At 41.7% G+C, this 18,350-nt stretch overlaps 2 protein-coding genes across 6 annotated transcripts in view; one reads left to right on the top strand and one right to left on the bottom strand.

The window, feature by feature from the left end:
- Positions 1-99: 99 nt before the first annotated feature.
- On the top strand, positions 100-9,194 carry LOC139612111 (uncharacterized). Its single transcript, XM_071467335.1, has 2 exons — positions 100-598; positions 5,939-9,194. Exon 2 carries the CDS (start codon positions 5,958-5,960, stop codon positions 7,395-7,397), a length of 1,440 nt encoding a protein of 479 aa, XP_071323436.1. The 5' UTR covers positions 100-598; positions 5,939-5,957; the 3' UTR covers positions 7,398-9,194.
- A 39-nt stretch (positions 9,195-9,233) lies between these two features.
- ppfia3 (PTPRF interacting protein alpha 3) overlaps positions 9,234-18,350 on the bottom strand; it is a 30,740-nt gene continuing 21,623 nt past the window's right edge. For 3 of the 5 annotated variants that reach the window (XM_071467205.1, XM_071467235.1, XM_071467244.1), the window contains 7 exons: positions 18,132-18,229; positions 17,578-17,631; positions 15,113-15,288; positions 13,434-13,502; positions 13,150-13,312; positions 12,539-12,600; positions 9,234-12,243 (listed from right to left, as the gene is read on the bottom strand). In XM_071467205.1, coding sequence (XP_071323306.1) covers positions 12,548-12,600; positions 13,150-13,312; positions 13,434-13,502; positions 15,113-15,288; positions 17,578-17,631; positions 18,132-18,229 — 613 coding nt within the window. In that variant the 3' untranslated portion in view covers positions 9,234-12,243; positions 12,539-12,547. Of the gene's footprint in view, positions 12,244-12,538; positions 12,601-13,149; positions 13,313-13,433; positions 13,503-15,112; positions 15,289-17,577; positions 17,632-17,685; positions 18,013-18,131; positions 18,230-18,350 lie in introns of those variants that run through there. The other 2 variants (XM_071467207.1, XM_071467215.1) reach the window with 2 other exon arrangements.

The following is an 18,350-nucleotide window of genomic DNA, read 5'->3' as shown; positions in this document are numbered from 1 at the left end:
ATAAAAGCACTCCTACTAGTCTAACATCCAATCGCTTAAGTTGCATTTTATTTCGAAAGCCCTGACCGGAAGTTATATTTCTAACTAATGCTAACTTAGTGGTTAGTCCGACTTTACGCGTTCCAGGCGGAGTTCAGATCTTAAAACATTTGGCCAACTTCTTCACCTCTCCACTTCTTCCTTCACATATTTGAACTGAGACCTTCCCCCTGGCCCGCCTTGGAGGAGTAACAACTCATGGAATATCTACATTTTAAGACACATTTTCATTTTTGATATCTTCCTGGGCTTTTTTTGCTCTGCCATAGAGGACTCGCTCCCAGGACAGGAGACAGTTTTCTGGTTTATTTTACTTTCCTAATTTTTTTTTTTTTGTTTTGTTTTTTTTTTTGTTTTCCTGGTCGGATTTTTGAGGGGGCACATGCGATGTCACGGACTATGAAAAGAAGAATGAAATGTTTGTGATCAGTTTTGCGGTGACCGTAAATAAAGTGTGATGTGAGTTTATTTTTTCAACCAGTTGAGTAACTGGCGACAGGACTCGATAATCAATGTGGTGTCAGCTGGAAGGACGCGGGGTCCGGATCTCACCTAAACGGTATGGGTCTAAATCACACACTGAGGCCTTCAACTACACACTACACACTAGTATTAGCATGTGTGAATCAATACAAGTATATATCTAATAAGTTTTTGATTTATTCAGCCAATTAAACAGTCTAGCAGTTACATAATGTGAGTAATAAACACTAAGTTATTTAATTAATTAGTTCATCACACATTATAAGTTAAATTATTATCATTCTGCATATGTATGTATGTGTGTGTATATATATGTACATGTTTTTTTTTTTTTTACCTGCCTATCTATCACTCAACCCACTGATTTATATATATATATATATGTGTGTGTGTGTGTGTGTGTGTGTGTGCAGACATAACTGACATGTTTTATTATCTTTTTTATGCCATTTTATTTCATGCGATTTTTAAAATGCCACCTAGCAGCTTCACACAGGATCAAAGCAGATTAAAACACGATGATAGTCCCAGTGTTGCACATTTTATTTGCTTTGGCTCTCCTGCAGCTGCAGCCTATTCCACATTTTGTTTTCGTTGGCGGTCAGTCAGGTGAAGTGTGAGCTGCAGACGCACAATTCAAACCCGCAGGTAGATCACACAGGTTGCGTTTTAAAACATACCTGCAGCTGATGTCTCAGGTCCATATTGTCAACATGATCAGGCTCTGTGGGAGGTTTTCTTTTGTTTTTGTTTTTGTTTTTTTTTTTGGTGCAAGTGCAAGTGAAATGATTACTGAGAATATAATTTAATTTTAATTTTTCATAAAAGATTAGAGCAACTGCATCCTCTATGGAGTTTGTGTCATCACACTGTAATATACTACGCCAGGTGAGCTTTTAAAGGATAAAGATATTTGTCTTGCTGTTTTATTGCAACAATACATGTACAGGATCTGGTCAGAAGTGTGCATCGTCAGATTGTGTGTGTTCATGTGTTTCACTGATAACTAAGAGTCGTTCATGTGGAGCCAAGGTTGTAGAGGAGGGGGCTGGATCCTGCAGGCTGAGCGTGGTATGAAACAATCACAGACCTGGAATTAATGGGCTGTTTGCACAGTGAGACAACAGGGCATTGTAAATGAGCACATGTGAGGCCAAGGTTTTTACTTTACCCTTACAGAAAAAAGGAGAGAGAGAGAGAGGGGGTCAAACATTTACCTGTACGTGTGTTTTCCACATCACAAGGTGTCACAGCCTCTCCTGTTGTCACTGCTTCTAATGTTGGCACTCAGATGCATTTCAGACAGCTTAGTCAGACTCAACCTGTCATAAAAATCTGTTCAAAGACACAATTTGAGGTGCAAACTGTTTTTAGGAAAACTTCCTCCAATTATCTGGCCTCCAGACATCTCCCACCCCCGCCACTCTTTAGGTTGCAGGACTTCAAAGAGGCAGGATTAGGACAGGACCAGGCCCGGCCCTAACACTAACACAGAGCGCATTATCTCTCTGTCAGATGGATGTGTCTGACATTAGCCACACATCAGGGAGGGGATTACTTTGTTAACAAGCTAATAGCACAGTAGCCACTGCCAGGTGTGGAGCTGCTTTATGGCATCTGTTTCCTGGGGAGGGTCTTGAAGCCAGGGGCACTCTGTGCCAGAGCTCCCTCTGATTCCTCCATCACTCTTTGGATTAAACCCCTGCGGTTCAAGCTGGCAGCACTGTAAACAGAAGTCAGACCAATTAACCAGGTGCCAGAGTTACTCAAGAAACACTTTCCCTTATTATTGTGCTGTATTTTCATGTTAGTCTGTTGTGTCTTGGAGCGAAGCCTCCGTTTTAGCTGCATGTGTTTAATGCCTGTTACCAAGTTGCTCAGTGATACAGAAAAACAAGAAAGGACACAACAGACAGCTATTAATCAATGAATCAAGTCATTTCTCAAAAAAAAAAAGGCTTTCCCTGGTTTATCTGGGTGATTTGATTGAAAAAAACAAGACATCGCTAGGATTATGAAATTGCAGTGGGTATTTTAATTTAATTTAATTTTATTTTACAATTTTCTAATATTTTATAGATGAAAAGATTCATCAATTAGAAGAAATGACCTGTCCAATCAATTGATTAAACAAGAAAATTAACTCATTTTTATATAGCACCCTTTATACAAAAATGTAGCTCTATCTAGGAAACTAGAAAACAGGAAGATGGTTGAGCGGAAACAAGTACAATCAGCAATAAATAAAGTAATAAATTGAAACAGTAATAAGATAAAATCCCACATCATGGTACAGAGGGAGGAAAGTGTAAAACACAAGTTTCAAGCTGTCACTTAAAAATGTTATCTGATATCCTCTGGGAATGTTTGTGGATTGCACAGTTTGGGAGTTGAAACAAGTTGCATCTCCAGTTTTCTTATTACTGTGTTTCATATAGTGGAACTAAGTAAAAAACAGTGTATCTGCCACCAAGGCCTGTTCTGAGCTATTTCATTAATGTGCAGTCAAAAGGAGCTCATGAGGAAGGCCAGTGCCGTCCACAGAGGCCTTACAGTGAGGTCAGATAAGACATAGTTTAGTCATATTAAGTCTGTTTATTTATGGATTTTTGCCTGATGAGGTGGTTGGTCTCTGTCTGTGTAGGCTCTGTCCTGTGGTTTCAAGGTATTCTTCCTGGACTCACTGGGAAGAATTTCAAGTTATGGAGATTAGGATTAACAAAAGTGTGTAAGCATTGAGTGGGGATTTATTTATTTAAACCTCACATTTTAGAGAGAGCATGGGATTTTTGTGTTTCTGTGCTGGTCTGGGGGGGGTAGAGAGGGGGAGATTCAAAGTGCTTAGGTCTGGTCCAGGGGGTGGAAGAACGTCGTGGTCCTCCTCTTGCCTTGCAGGGAGCTCAAATGATGCATGTCATTGTAGCAAATGGAGCATGGTGATGGAGTGCTGCTGCTCCTGCTGCTGTTTTGCAAAGAAACCACTTAGAGAGTCTGCTGAGAAAGCCCTTAGGAAGCATATACGTGTCCTGCAACAGAACACACACCAGGTTTGTCCTGGACATTGACCCTGTGCCACCTCCTCTCTCAATTTAAATGTTCCCCCCGTGAGCTCCACCAGGCCGTGCTCACCGTGGCTGCACACACCACTTTGTTTTCAGCTTTAATTGCCGTTGGCAGGCCGCTGTGCGTTTGAGGTGTGTGTTTACTGTTTAATCTGCTTTCATCACCCAAAGCACCTGGGTTCATTTGGCAGGCCCGGTACGTTCATCGGTAGCCACAGCAAAGAGAAAAGCTCAACGGACTTTGGGGTGATTTATCGTTGGCATGACAAGCAGGCACTTTGAGCGCCCGAGGTGACTGCGTGAGTGATGTGTCAACCAAACCTTGTTGCTCCTTCCGCGGCTGCATTGTGTCCAGGGTGTGGCCCTGCTGAGTACAAGTCCTGCCACTGAAAGGATTTGGTTTTGTCACTTGCTCACATGTTCACACTCAGTCACTGATAGCCAGTGATGAAACATCCACTCAGTCACTCTCACACGCCCGCACAAAGAAACACAAACACGCCACAAGCAAACAAACACAGTCATGACACCCACTCTTTCGCAGTTACGTTATACTGCCCCCCCCCCTTCTTTCCCAGCCTGAGGAAACCTTGAAGGAGCCTCGCCAGTAAAGTCGCATCACTGACATTCTCATCATTCCACCTACTTTAACTCTTTCCAAGTGACCTTCTCCCTGCTTTCAAACAAATGACTGAACCAATGTTTTCCTCTCATACTCACTGGTGGAAAGCCCAGTCCCCATTGTATGTTTCTACATGGATGGGTGACTGAAATACTTTTCCTCTTAGTCACAGGTGAACCACACTTTGAAACACAAATGAATCATCTCTGCTTGAGTCATAATTTTTGTTTCATTCAGATGGTGTCAGACGTGACAAATTCATACAGCTGAAAAGTCTCACGCATGGTAGAAAGTGTTTATGTTACACGAGGGAGCGTTTTATTTGAGTTTTATAACAGTTATTATAATGACTTTTCAGCACATCACCATTTACCATGCAATGATGAAGAGAGAAGATATTACCTTTACATTATAGATAATAAATCTAAGAGTGAGTGATGATCACAGTTTGCCTGACAATGTTTTATCAAATGTAACTTCTGCAAATGTAAATGTACATTTTAAAGTTTTCACTGTCATACAACCAAGTGCAGAGTCTCATTTGCTTTAAATAAAACCCCTTGAGCTGCCGATTAAATGTTTGGTCTATAAAACATTAAAGACAGATGTCACGTTTTGTGCAATCAAGAGATCAGTACCCTAAGATATTTGATTTATTATAATGTAAGACCAGGAAAAACAATAAATGCTCACATTTGAGAAGCTGGAGGTATTAAAATGGACTAAAACGATTAGTCAGTTAATGTAGTACTTGCTAATTACTCTTCTCTTGATCAGCTAATCAACGACTGACTAATAATTCCTCTAAAATACACTTTTACCAAAATGTTCCACTTTCTGATAACACACACCGTCAGTGTCTTCTACTTGTGCAAACCTCAGGGCCTAAAGAGATTATTATGAAGATTTTCTGCAGTATTAATTTCATAGTTTTGCTAGACAAAATCTACCACTAATCCTTTTGAGATTACATGTTTCACAAAGCTTAGATGATGTGGCTTGTGGCAGGCAGGACGTTTACAATAGTTTTGGTTGCACACCAGCCTCTAGGTAAAACTCCTCCGGTCAGAAGTGACAGATGTATTATCTCATGCTCTGGCACCACCTTTACAGCCCAGGTGTGACCAAGTTAAATACCTCAAGGATATCTCAGCAACACTGGCATGCTTTCCTTGTTATTATATGTGTGGTTTTGTGGACTTATTGCAAACCACATTTGTTACCACAGATTTGAAAAGAATCTTAAGAGAAATTCCCTAACTCTAACCCTTAAATCCCAGAAAGACAGAACAAAAAGAGGATACCATCCCCTTAAAAGCTGACAGGGCAAGTTCTTTGTCCTGGGTTGCAGATGTCTTTGTAATCCATTTCCCTTTGGCTGAAAAGTCTCTGGCTTGCATACATACCAGGTTTGTCAGTGTATCTGTTTGAAGGTCAGCCCCTCAGATGCCAGAATCTACAGCTTTCATAGCTGGACTCGGTCTTACCGCATGAAGAAGCAGAGGGCAACCTTGCTGTACTTGGTCCTATTTTTCCACAAGTTCTGCCAAGATTTTAGAGCCATACCTCAGCAGTTAAAGCACCAGAGTCATAAAGCTGCGGGCCACTTGTAAAACCTCTCATTTTACATTTTTATTGAGGTACTTAGTTTAACTGTATAAGCCACAATTTGCATTACATAAAATAACATTGTCTCTCTCTTCCTCTGTATCTCCTCTCTTTTAACTCCCAGCTGATACGTCTTGGGAGTGATGCACTGGCTTCCCCTGGTTGCCATGGTGATTGCCTCGGCCCTGCCCTTCCCTCACAACCCCGTGTCCAGGATTGCTGCCGCGACGACAGAGCCTGGCTTTGACAACCGCAGAGAGCACCGTCATGACCCGGCCGCTCGCCTCGCAGCTCCGACCTTGGACTACAACTTCCATGGAAATGCCTCACAAATGGACTTCAACACCAACAGACAAAACCTCCAGAACCGTAAGGATCATTTGAAATCCTCCGCACATGAAGAGACCCCCACGTTCAAAGTGGAGAATCAAGAGACCTACCAATCAAATAACTCAGGCAGCGATGACAAACGCAGTGTCGGTTTGGATGTTCCCAACGAAGCAGGAACACTCAGGACCGAGGATATTCCTGAGGATAATTTTCTACCAAAGGACTACAAAGCCGACAGCAGCAGCAGGCAAGATTACTCCAGTTTTGTGGACTTTTCCAAGAAGGACAATCTTCAGGACTCTAGAGATAGACGGTTTCAGGTTTCTGCAGCGAGTAAAGCTGTCAGTCCTGTAGCAAATCTAAAGGGTCAACGAGGACCAGAAGCGACTGTTCCCTCGGAGCAGCTGAGAGGTACATCGACATTCAGGACGGGGATCCAGCGGACACCTGAGGAGAGCTTGACCCTGGAGGCAGGGCTGGGTCTGGGCACCGGGCTGGACAACATCCTAGAAGGAGACGAGATGTTTCTGGACGCACATCCACGAGTCCTGTTCTCGCCCTCTTTGTCTCCTCCAGAACACCCACCTCTGCTGCTCATGTTGGAGACTGGCCTGCTGGAGGAGGACGGGGACAGAGAGCAACAGGAGGACTTGGACGGACACATCGAGGGTCATGGGGACCGGGCGCTCGACAGGGGCCCGACTCTGAGTTGGGCAGATTCTTCCAGAGTCAGTGATGATGTCGCCCGTCCCGTTAAAAGGGATAAACGCTCGCACTTGATGGACACACGGAGAGGGGAGAGGTCAGTTTGTGAGTCTGAAAGCGTTTGGGTCACCGACAAGCAGTCTGCCATCGACTCCCGCGGTCAGAAGGTCACGATCTTGCAGGAGATCCAAACCCAGACAGGACCAGTCAAACAGTACTTCTATGAGACTCGCTGTCGCCAGGCTGAGCAGCAGAGCAACAGTAGCAGGTCGGCGGCGAAATCCCCGGGGATTGGCGTAGCCGGGGCCGGCTGCTTGGGCGTGGATAAAAAACAGTGGTTGAGCGAATGCAAAGCCAAGCAATCATTCGTACGAGCGCTCACCAAAGACGCAAAGAACCGAACCGGATGGAGGTGGATCCGTATCGACTCGTCCTGCGTCTGCGTGCTGCTCTCCAGAACCAATCAGGCACCGAGGAGGGAGGTCTTGACGAGCAAGAGACAGGAGGGAGGGAGGGAGGGGAGATTGAGGGCAAGAAGTAGAAAGTGACACAGAGCAGAGCAGCTGTGACATCCCTCTGTGTGCACTTTCACTTAAAATGATGGAAGTTATTCCTGCCTTAATCCACAGTTTTCCTCTCTTTTCCGATCCTTCCTTCCGCCACAGCTTCAAAGGACTTTTGAAAAAAACAAGAAGACCTCAATACTAGCTCTAGGGAAAATTGTCATTTATAGAGATTTTACTTTAAAAAGTACTGTTTTTGTATGATTTATCTTTCATAATCTAAGTTATTTTTGATTAGTATGTAAGCATGTGTATGTCTTTGATATTAATATATTCCTTTACGTATGTGTACAATATGACACCAGTATACCTTTATGTATGAAGCTATGTATATCTGTGTGTATTTATAGAAGAAGTGTCTGATGATAATTCCAGCCTCTGGTCCACTCGGGTTTCGAGAGGAAGGAGCGCCACCTACTGAGGCTCCATTTTACTGCTCCACACTGTTCTCATATGGATCACCACGGCTGTTGTAACAGTGCTTTTAGAGTCCAATGGGGGAAAATGTATCTGATATACAGACAGACAGCACGGGCACATTTTAGCATGATTTCACTGATGACACATCCGTCTGTGGAGCTTGTTAAATGTGATTCATTAATGTAAAACCATGACGATCATGTGACACCTAAAGAAGGTAATTTTACCATCTGCTGGTTTGTTCAGTTTGCCTGCCAAACGTGGTAATAAAGGATCTTTGTACTCATTAAATGCAGAATTTAATTACTCTGAATTAGTACTCTGAGATTTATTTGACAAAAACCTGTCAATTTCATACATCTTGCTGCTGTAATCTGCAGTGTAATCTGTTTCCCTGAAATATGAAAATGACACACACAATCAAAGGTGGACATGGTACACAGCTCCATTACCCCTGGGCAGCTGAGTTAAAGTACTGCAGTACTTTTCAAAATATGTTAGTATTCAGTATTTTTTTATGTCAATGCATTGTTTTATTGTCCCACATTTACAGAACCTATTGACTCTGAAACCAACTGAATGACTGACTGACTGTAAAACCTGCAGAATAAAAAGCCTTAATAAAAATGCCCATTTGATCACAGCATAAAAATGGCGGCTGCTACAAGCTGTTTAAAGTTTATCTGGGATTAAACAAACGTTACATACCTCGTCATGCTTGTTATCACAGTAGACGGTGAATTTTTATCTGCAGTGATTATGTTTGGTAAACACAGCAAACATTTGAAACGAAAGGAATCTGTGTTTACCTCTAAAATTTCAAACATGGACTTCAGATGAGGCCGTGGACTCTGGTGAAGAATCTCCTGCCTCACCTTTACCTTTAATATACGTTGAAGCCATGACTGACAGTGTGGGACTTGGCTGTGATTGGTTGTTCTCCTGTGACGAAAAAAAAGTATGAGTCGATCACATTTTTCAAAATAAAAGAAAATGAATTCCCTTTATGAAGCTTTGTTTGAAAGTAACAAGTAATTTTAAGTGTAGGGGTGTCAAAGACAAAAGTTTACTCAAATAAAAATAAATAAATAAATACACAAGTATGTAAATATATACATAAATACTCAAGTACGCTTAATTAAGTAAAAGCTTTGCATGTTTTGTGTGTAAGATCTGAACTGCCTTGTAGCTATAGTCAAACAGGCAAATAACTGTAGTGGAATAAAGATGTAAATATATCATAAATATAATGGTGTATAATTATAAAATGCCATAAAACGAAAATGCAAATATCTCTACATTGAATTAAGAATAGTACTTGAAAATTCCCAGTAACACTGAACCACTGCACACTGTTGACAACCTACAGGAAGAGAAAGAATAAACCAAAAATAAACTGGATCAAGTTTTGCGATGATCAAGCAGATCCACCTGGATCGCTTTATTTATTTTTTTTCTTTTACATCACCATTTTCATTATCATCATCATCATCATCATCACCATTATTGTTTATTTTCCAGATGATATTTTCAATTTGTATTACTATCACTTTAATCATGGAAATCTGTTAAATCATTGCACAATTTGTTCTCAAAATGTACACATACAGTAGCATATTTGAATGACCATTTTCAATGTTTCATATTTACTTTTCAAACTAGTTCAAATGAAGTCAAGAAGGAACGGAACATGTACATACATTTATCCAATACATACCTAAAGAAAATAAATAGTTATCGTAAAAAATAAAAAATACAACTGAAAAAAATACACACATTTTACAAATTGATCCCCAGGCTCCCACCCCTGTAGGTTTATCATACAGATATATATTTTTTTAACGACACCTCATATCACCTTCACCACCAAAAAAATGTTTTTAGGTCATTGTCGTTTGTTTGACATGCATCGTAAACACAGAGGCTAAAGGTTTTGTTTCCTGGGCTTCCTCGGGCTCGCCCCTCTCTTCCTGCCTATCTCTGATCTCACCCCCCAGAGAGCTCTTGGTTTCTGTTATGGCTTGTGTGTGCAGTAAAATGACCAGCTTCTGTCCATCCTGTTGTTTTTTTGTTTGTTTTTTTTTACCTCCTTCCTTTGAGTTGCTGTTTTGTTTCTCTGTTGCCTCTTCCATCATCAGGATTACCCAAGACCCTGAGCTGATGATTACAGGTCGCAAACCACAGAGCGACATCGTGGAGGGCTACTGAGGAATCTGAGTTTGAGTCACGCTTCAAAAACTTATCTTTCTTAATATATTTAAAACTTAGGTACCACTTTCCACTAAGACATACTTTACAAAGGGATAATAGTTCTTAATTAATGTGATTTTGTAAGTTAATACATAATTTATTCATGTTTTATCGAATGTTTTATATACTGTAGAACTTTCGGGTTGCCAGGTTGTGAAAAATCCATTTCACTAGAGTATATTCTTCTCCAGAATAACAGGTATTGTCTTTTTAGCTAGCTCTTTAATTCATGAAGAAGATCATTTGGATTAATATGAATTTGTTACTAACTAATTATTATTTTAAACTCTCACTAGGATGGATTGTCATGGTGGAGAACCCTTTATTAAAAACTTACTAACATTCCTGACTTCAGACCTAATGGTTTGCTGAGAGTCTACGCCATGGCTAGTGGCTTTATGAGGCTTTATTTGAGGGCATCAGCGCTAACTTACAGTATTCAGTACAATATGAAAATTTACCTTGGTGGTGCTAGACAAAAGGTCAAGGGATCACCAAAGTTACTACAAATCATCCTCAGAGGACCATGAATTTGTGAATCAAATTTCATGGAAATCCATCCTGTAGGCTGGATGAGGGTTGAGGTATTTTCAGGCTGCTAACGTGGCAAAAAAGTGAGAAAATCCTGACTTTTTAAATAATGTACTGTTTACTAAGTCCCCAAGTCTCCACATATTAATGTTAATAACATGTTATTTGTTTTTTACAAAGTGTTTAAACTGAAAAAAATTTACTCTGTTTAATTATGTTTTTATAACTTCTTACTTATCTATAAAGTATTAATGAGTGATATATAATATATGATATATTAAGTGATATATGTTAAATGGGCACTCAAACAATGTAGTATTGCACTTTGATAAAGTTTAGAAAACTGTATCTCACACGAGACAGATCTGAAAACGAGTGGTCGAAACTGAAGAGGCAGAAGCTGAGATATCCTGACTTTTTAGCTCCTAGCATGGTCCACACACCAAACACTGGATCCTACATTTCCCATGATGCAACTCAAAATCCTCTTTTATTAAACTCCTAAATGCAGAACTCTTTCTAACCCCTCATCTCTAGGTTGTAATGCAGGATTTTTCAAACTTTATAACCCCCAGAACCACAGACATCATTATACAGCTGTAGAGTCGCACCCTTAAACTGAACTCATAGTGCCCCTTTAAAAAAACGTGTAAACCCTTGTAAAGAAGCCTTTTAGGAAGTGGCACCGGCACCAACACCAACTTTATGGATTACCTGCCATTGACAACCTAAAATCATTGAACACAAAGCCTCTGTAGCCTAGCTCCACCCTGTCCCATCCAACCTTTGTGCCTTTGATCTCTACAATGGGCCCCCTTTCAAAAGAAATGACTCAGCCTATCGGTTTTCAAGGTACCAAAAGACAAAGCTTGAGGAGGGTCCCTCTGATGTGGTCGGAGATAAATGGCGGTCTGAATTTGGACATGTTTTACCACACCGCTCCGACCAATTGGGGACACTTAGACACGCCTGACGGGACCATAGCAGCCACCAATAGAGCCACCGTGGCTGACACCAGACACCAGCCACCTCATGAATATAAAGGAGAACACCGGTGTTGTTTAGACTTGTACCACATTTACGTCCATCCAGTTATTCCCCCCAAATGATTTTTACAGTTTAAACATCCTCTTAGTCCTCATTAAAAAAACACCTGTTGTTGAGGGCACGCTGTAACCTTTTCATACTGTAAGAGAATAAATGGCAGCGAGTGATTTCCTGTAAAGGTAGGAAAATAAGCCCTGATATTGCCAACTCTGCTGACTGTGTGCAGACACAGATAGGAATGAAAGAGAGGGGGAAACCTGCACGACCGGTACGAACACAACCAACACCGCCATTGTCCTTTATCAACCCTGTAGCGCAGTCACACTGAGAGAGAAAGAGCAAAGACAGAATGACAGGAAGAGAGAGACAGAGAGAGAAAACAGCTGATCCCATTCAACCTTCCTGGTCTGGTCGGAAAATACATTCATACATTCTTCATGTCATTTTCCCCTTTATTCCTTTTGTTTCTGTTATTGCAGAATGGTCAGACTGATTACTTATTTTTAAGTTAAATGGTTATATTCATTGCTTCTTTCTCCGTGGATGAGTGAGAGGGTCCTCTAGTCCCAATCCAGTCAGCGCCCTGAGGAGAGAAACAGCATTATTCCCACGTCACTGCTTCCGTGGCCTTAATTCAACTCTTGCCTAAATCCCCGCCGACCAAACCCACCACTTAAAGACCTTAGGGGAACTACTAAAATCCCAGGCTCAGACCAATCCACTACAACAAACAAATACATAAAAAGACAAGGTTCAAAGAAATGTGCTCGGCACATGTGCAAGCCATCTCAGAGGCTCAGAGAAACTCTTCTGTCTCTTTACCCCCCCCCCCAACAAAGAGCTTAAACAGTTTAATTAATGTGGTAGACAGTTCTCACCTCAGCCCCTCAACAGGAGTACGTCCTCACTGAGGCAGATTCACCCCGGGCACCAGAGTTGGCTGCGAAGGAGACCGGGAGACACAAACGGGGTCATTAACGTAACTGCAATCTCTTAAACACCGCTGACCTTCCACAGGCATTCTTATTAAGAAGTGGAATGAGGGATAATAGTCTTCCTCTGCACTTTGAAACGTCTGTTCCTTGTTATTGCTTGAAAATTCCACTGCCAAGCTAATGGCAGAGTAGCATGAAAACAGCCAACTGCTCCACGCATGTGACAGAGCGGCTTATATAACGCCCGCTGTATGGTGGCTTGCAGACAAATGTTTCTGTTCAAGGCTCATTTCCACGAAATCAAGATGTAAACACATGCCTCATTTATTATCACATCCGCAGAATGGTTGCACCTAATCAGAGTCTGTCCTGTAACCTGGCTACAGCAGACCTTTTGTCCCGACTCCTGTCACGCTCTTCAAGTGAGTAATGCCATACAGGGTAACAGGTTTTCACACATCGTCTAAATTCAGACGCGGCCCCGAGGGGCTCAGAGGAGCTGAGCGAACGTGAATATGAGAGTGAAGCTGTCAGAGGTCACGGGTCACACTCACCATCACTCTGAACCTTTCTCAGGGTAACGGAGGGCGTGGAGATGGCTGAGGCACGGAAGTTAGCAGGCAGGGTCTCGGCAGAGTCAGAGGTCACGCCCCGGAGATCCTTCTCTCTAAACATCTTCCTCCAGGAGGGCGAGCGGGTGAACGTCTTGGTTCCATCCTGTCAGACAGACAGAGTGTGTGAAAAGATGGCGGCTCAAACAAAACATCACTTAAACCAGTCAAATCTTGATTTTTTTTTTTTTCATTTAAATTTCTTCAGGCTGATCGGTATGCCGAACCTCATCAGGTCGTCTCTCGGTTCCCATGGAGATGAGGGAGTTGTACTCTTGTTCCAGGAGCTGTCTGGCCTGCAGGAGAGAGGTGATGTAGAGCGTGGAGATTAGCTCAGACTGATGCAGGCCTTCATTAGCTCATGTGTGAGCATCATGCATGTGTCAACCAGTACAGCTGTAACTGTGAAGGACCAAATGAGGCACTTTAAGCCTTTATTACAGACGGCAGGGGGGAGACAGGAAACGATCGAGGGAGAAATGCAATTAAGGTCTTGGACTCGCACCCAGGACGTTATTTTTCCCATGAGCCATGTGGGTGCCCAGACTGTTACTTTTAATAATTTTGAACACATATCATTGTGTAGTAAGTCATATTTGAGGCTCAGACGCATTGGATTAAAACAAAAAAAATGCTGATATTAACCAATTATTATGTCATTATTGTCAATATAATTAAGGCCCTTTCCTGACGAAAGTCAATCTTTCTAAATAAAGGCTCCAATCATTCTGAATATAATAAAAATGAAATGCTTTTAAAGAGAAAGTTTCTTTAACAAAAAGAATTGAATTAAAAGGTTGTATATTAATTGTGGTAACTTCAAGTCCCCCTCCAATCAGCAACACAATAAGTCTTGCTAATTGTTACTTCACCTTGATGTTTTTAGTTTTACTCTGCAGAATGATGCATGTCCAGAGACGTCACATTTTCTCTGTGCTCAGAACTGAGTTTTGTGAAATTACAACTAGTTTTTGAGGTCGACCGTGCTCCAGGACAAAACATAGACAGGTGTGATGTGGAAACTTGAAGCCTCCAGTGCACATACTGTTACCATGAGAATGGACTTTATAGTAAAGCGGGAGACATAGTGTGTCCAGCAGTTACACTTTTGAAGCTGAAGGTATTTGCATATTCATAGATTCTGGATTTTTCATTGAGGGAGAAGAAGAGGACGTGCATTCATGAAACTTTAATGAGGTAACCGAACTTTTTTTGTGGAAAACTACAGTCACCACCTCGCGTTTATGCCTCCACCACTCAGACTAGTTTCAGTCATATAAAATATATATATATGTGTGAAATTTTGTCATAAAGGCTGCGTGAATTTTTCAGTTATGGCTACAAAACTGTTTTGAGAGGTCACACTGACCTTGACCTTTGATCACTAAAATCTAATCAGTTCATCCTTTAGTCCAAGTGAATGTTTGTGCCCAATTTGAAGAAGTTCCCTCAAGACTTTACTGAGATATCGTGTCCTCTAGAATGGGACGGACGGATGGACAAGCTGAGAACATTATGCCTCTGGGGGCATAAAAAAACATGTCAGACACGTTATCATTCAGAGCAGAGTGTTTCTGTATGTGTTTAAGTCTCACTCAAGCCACATGTCTTTGGGGAAATATCAGAAGTGCTCATTGCTGTCTGTGTTCCCTCACTTGTAAGTCGCTTTGGATAAAAGCATCTTCCACATGAGTAAATGTAAATGTATGAGTAGTTCTCTGTATGTAGTAGTTCTCTGTGAGAAGGACGCTTTCACATTAAAAAGAAGAAAGAAGACATTTTTAAGGCTAAAATATTGACCCTATCCCTACTGTAGCACTAATTGCTCCTCATACATAGAAACACGCAGCTGAAGCAGATATGAGAAGCATCGTCATCTGTGACCTTACGACCTCCCGTCCGTTACCTGTGTGTTCTGATTGGGGATCTGCAGCAGCAGGGCCAGGTCGGTGTAGTCGAAGGTGTCGTCTAAAGCCAGCAGAGCCCCGTGGACGCCGCTCTCACGGAGGTTGTCAGCGTACTCCTTCAGACCGATAGTCTGCACCCAGCACATCACTCGCTCATTGGACCACACCATCACATCTGGGAGGAAGAGGAGGAGAAGGTGAAGGGAGGGCAGAGGAGGCATCCATCTGCAAACAGTACGCCGTCTGCTCACTGTTTTTATAAGACAGATCAGGTTTCTTATTCTCGTTCTGGTCACTTCCTGGATGAGACATGCTGCTCTGTTCAGGCTTATTAATGGTCTTCTCAATGGGTTATATTACCTGACAGTTGTGAACTGTTCCAGCTTTACTGATTTATTTTCTGGACGTGAACTGCACAGGTCAAGTTGATCATCAGACAAAACCAAAACCTACAAATTTCCTCCCTTGGGAAATTCTTCTGTGGCGAAAATGAGCCAAGATGAACTGACTGTAAATGTACAACATGTGTATCCTGAGGCGCAGCGGTGAGAGAGGGTTTAATGAGTGAGTGTGTTGACATTTATGTAATCATTACCAGCCAAATTACACTAAAAAGTTGTGGTTTATAATCTCTTCTGAGTAAGGGGGGAGGGGGGGTTGCATCCAAAGGGTGGTCCAAACATCTCCCAACAATGTGGGAGTCAGAAGAAATCAAAGCAAATGTCTGTTTTGTTTGCCATCATTAAGTTTATGGGATTTTTAAAAAATCTTTGTTTGAGCAAGACAAATTTATTTCATAGCCTGAGGCTGATGAATGAAGGTAAATGGTTTTTATGGTTTACTGAGGTGAATCAAAGGAGAGAAGAAATGTCTTTTCTCTTTTAATGTCAGCGTCCTTTAACAAGATCTTACTGAGAGGCAAACAAAGTAGAGCAAATGCCTCTGCTGCTCCTGGCATTAATGATAACAACAATAAAATCAGCTGTTTGGATTAAAGCAAGGAGGTGTGCAGCTACAAGGTTTCTGCTGTGTTCACCAAATTAAATTTTAAGACTTTTTAAGAACTTTTTAATTCCTCCACCTGATGGAAAACTAATAAGATGACATGCAAAACCTTTTAAAATACACTGTCCCACCTGAGGGACGCTCTGGCCTTGGCAGTGCTGGGCCAGGTGTGTTTTGGTCTGTACCGGACTCAGTCTTCACACAACCCTGACAAATTATACACTGTCTGAAAGTGTCTGCGAAGCGTTTCAGGATCCACATAACACTGCAACAGCTGTTGGCGTAGAATTGGGTCAAAGTGTTTCAAACATAAAAAGTCCTGCTACAGGTCTTAGATTATTATTATTTTTTTTTTTTTTACAGCACAACAATAACCAAGAGAAAAAACCTTGTATTTCTACCACGTTTGTACGTCTGAGTTTTTGGTTGTAAAATTTACAGAGTCACGTTTCAAAGGACTGTGACCAAAAGGGCTGAATTGATTATGAACTGGGACATTATTTTCAGCCTTGTGCACAAAAATGGGGGAATAACAGGCTTAAGTAGCCCAGGTCCAGGGGCCTGAGGTGTCAAGGGCCTCCAGGACAGAGCCTCTGCGTGAAGTGACTATTAATATTTCTTGTTTCAAAGTCACAGAGCTCTGTTACAGTCAGGTACACTAACATTAGCCCCAGAAACAGGCAGGTTTCATACCTCCTTGAAGAGGAAAGCCTGTGGTTGTTATGTAATTAAGGTCACAGAGTCCATTTCATGAGGGACACACTTTTTAGTAACATGGTCTTCATTTCTGATGAGTTCCTTTGGGTGGACAATTAATTTTGTATTTCACCACTTCAACAGTACATTTGGTGTCTTATACCTCTACGTGTATGTGCATAACAATAAATAACATTTCTAACAAATTAATAGAAATAACAGACAAATGAATGAAGTGACCGATCCAGAATAATCGACCCCTTCTGATGAAAATTAAGTGTTTAACCTTGTTAACGTCCAGATGATGTTTTTATATAATTAAGACAAATGAAGAGTGAAATAATCAGTCAGCACCATGACTGAGTGTTTCCACCTTGAACTGCAGTGAACCAATGACAGTCTCATAAAATCTGATTCAGACAGTCAGGGATTCATACGTCACAGAACCTGAGGAACCAATCCTGTCAACTTGTGGGGACGGGGGGCGGAGCTACATAAACCTGAAACCTCGTCAGTACAGAGAGCACGAGTTAGCATTAGCACAACTGCTAACAATGCGTCAGCCACTGCCAGTTACCATTTAACAAACAACATAAACAAATTAAAGATGTTAACTACGCTAATGGTTCTGATCCATCTGCTAGTCTCTGATTCTGGTCTCAGACTCCTCATCTGAGTCTGGGTCTGACTGAGGCTCCAACGTGAAGCTGAGTCTCTCTGATGTTTCCTCCTCTAACCATCTTCATACTCTCTGCTTTTTCACCTGGACACCTGGAGCCAGCAGGTAGTGGGCGGGGCCAAGGCCTGATCCAGGTTTCTCAAAGAGGAAGAGGAGAGTAAATGAGCTTCAGACCAGTTTTTTTTTTAACTTTTTATATGGGAAAACCAAGTTAAACAAAATATTAATATTAATATTTTTACAGAGTTTAAAACATGTCTGGAGAGGAACTCTAACCTGGATGTAGATGCAAAGGTTTATATAATAAGGACTGAGGTGTGCTTTGAATAAGACAATAGCAGAGCATGAATGGGAGCCTGTGAATATTCTCATTTGTCCAGGTCATAGTATCTCAAAGGAATTTTAAATCGAAAGCAACTGGGCTTGGTTATTTGTCTAGGAAGACGTTTCACCTCTCATCCAAGAGGCTTCATCAGTTCATGCTCGCATCAGATGCAGGCTGGGACTGGACATGTATTCCTTTGAGATACATGAATGGGAGAATTAGTTGGGTGGACGGGATCAGAGACACCTTCAATTACATCCCACATCTGGGGCATGAATGATGAGATAATGACAGAGGGAAAAAAAAAGCTCACCTTTGTTCTGGTGGGCGCTCTCCTCTCTCCTCCTTTCCAGCTCTTTGCGATCGTAATTCAGACGCTTCAGGCACATAATGCCATAATGCAAACTGACCCTGGGAGAGGCAAAAGAGCCAGAGGCTGATGGTTAACTGAGGGGGTGTTTCCACTCTCACCTGTACTCAGAGGGCATTAACACAATCCGTAACCTCTGACCCCTTAACTCTTTTAAAAGAG

This window comes from Trachinotus anak, unplaced genomic scaffold (assembly GCF_046630095.1).
Source record: "Trachinotus anak isolate AG129_WGS33_773 ecotype Australia unplaced genomic scaffold, CSIRO_AGI_Tana_v1 ptg000003l, whole genome shotgun sequence".
Classification (NCBI taxonomy): Eukaryota; Metazoa; Chordata; class Actinopteri; order Carangiformes; family Carangidae; genus Trachinotus; species Trachinotus anak.
Note: the sequence above shows the minus strand (reverse complement) of the source record. Positions and strands in the feature narration are given on the sequence as shown.

Coding starts and splice junctions, on each gene's coding strand:
- LOC139612111 (XM_071467335.1), top strand. CDS start 5,958: ATGCACTGGCTTCCCCTGGTTGCCATGGTGATTGCCTCGGCCCTGCCC.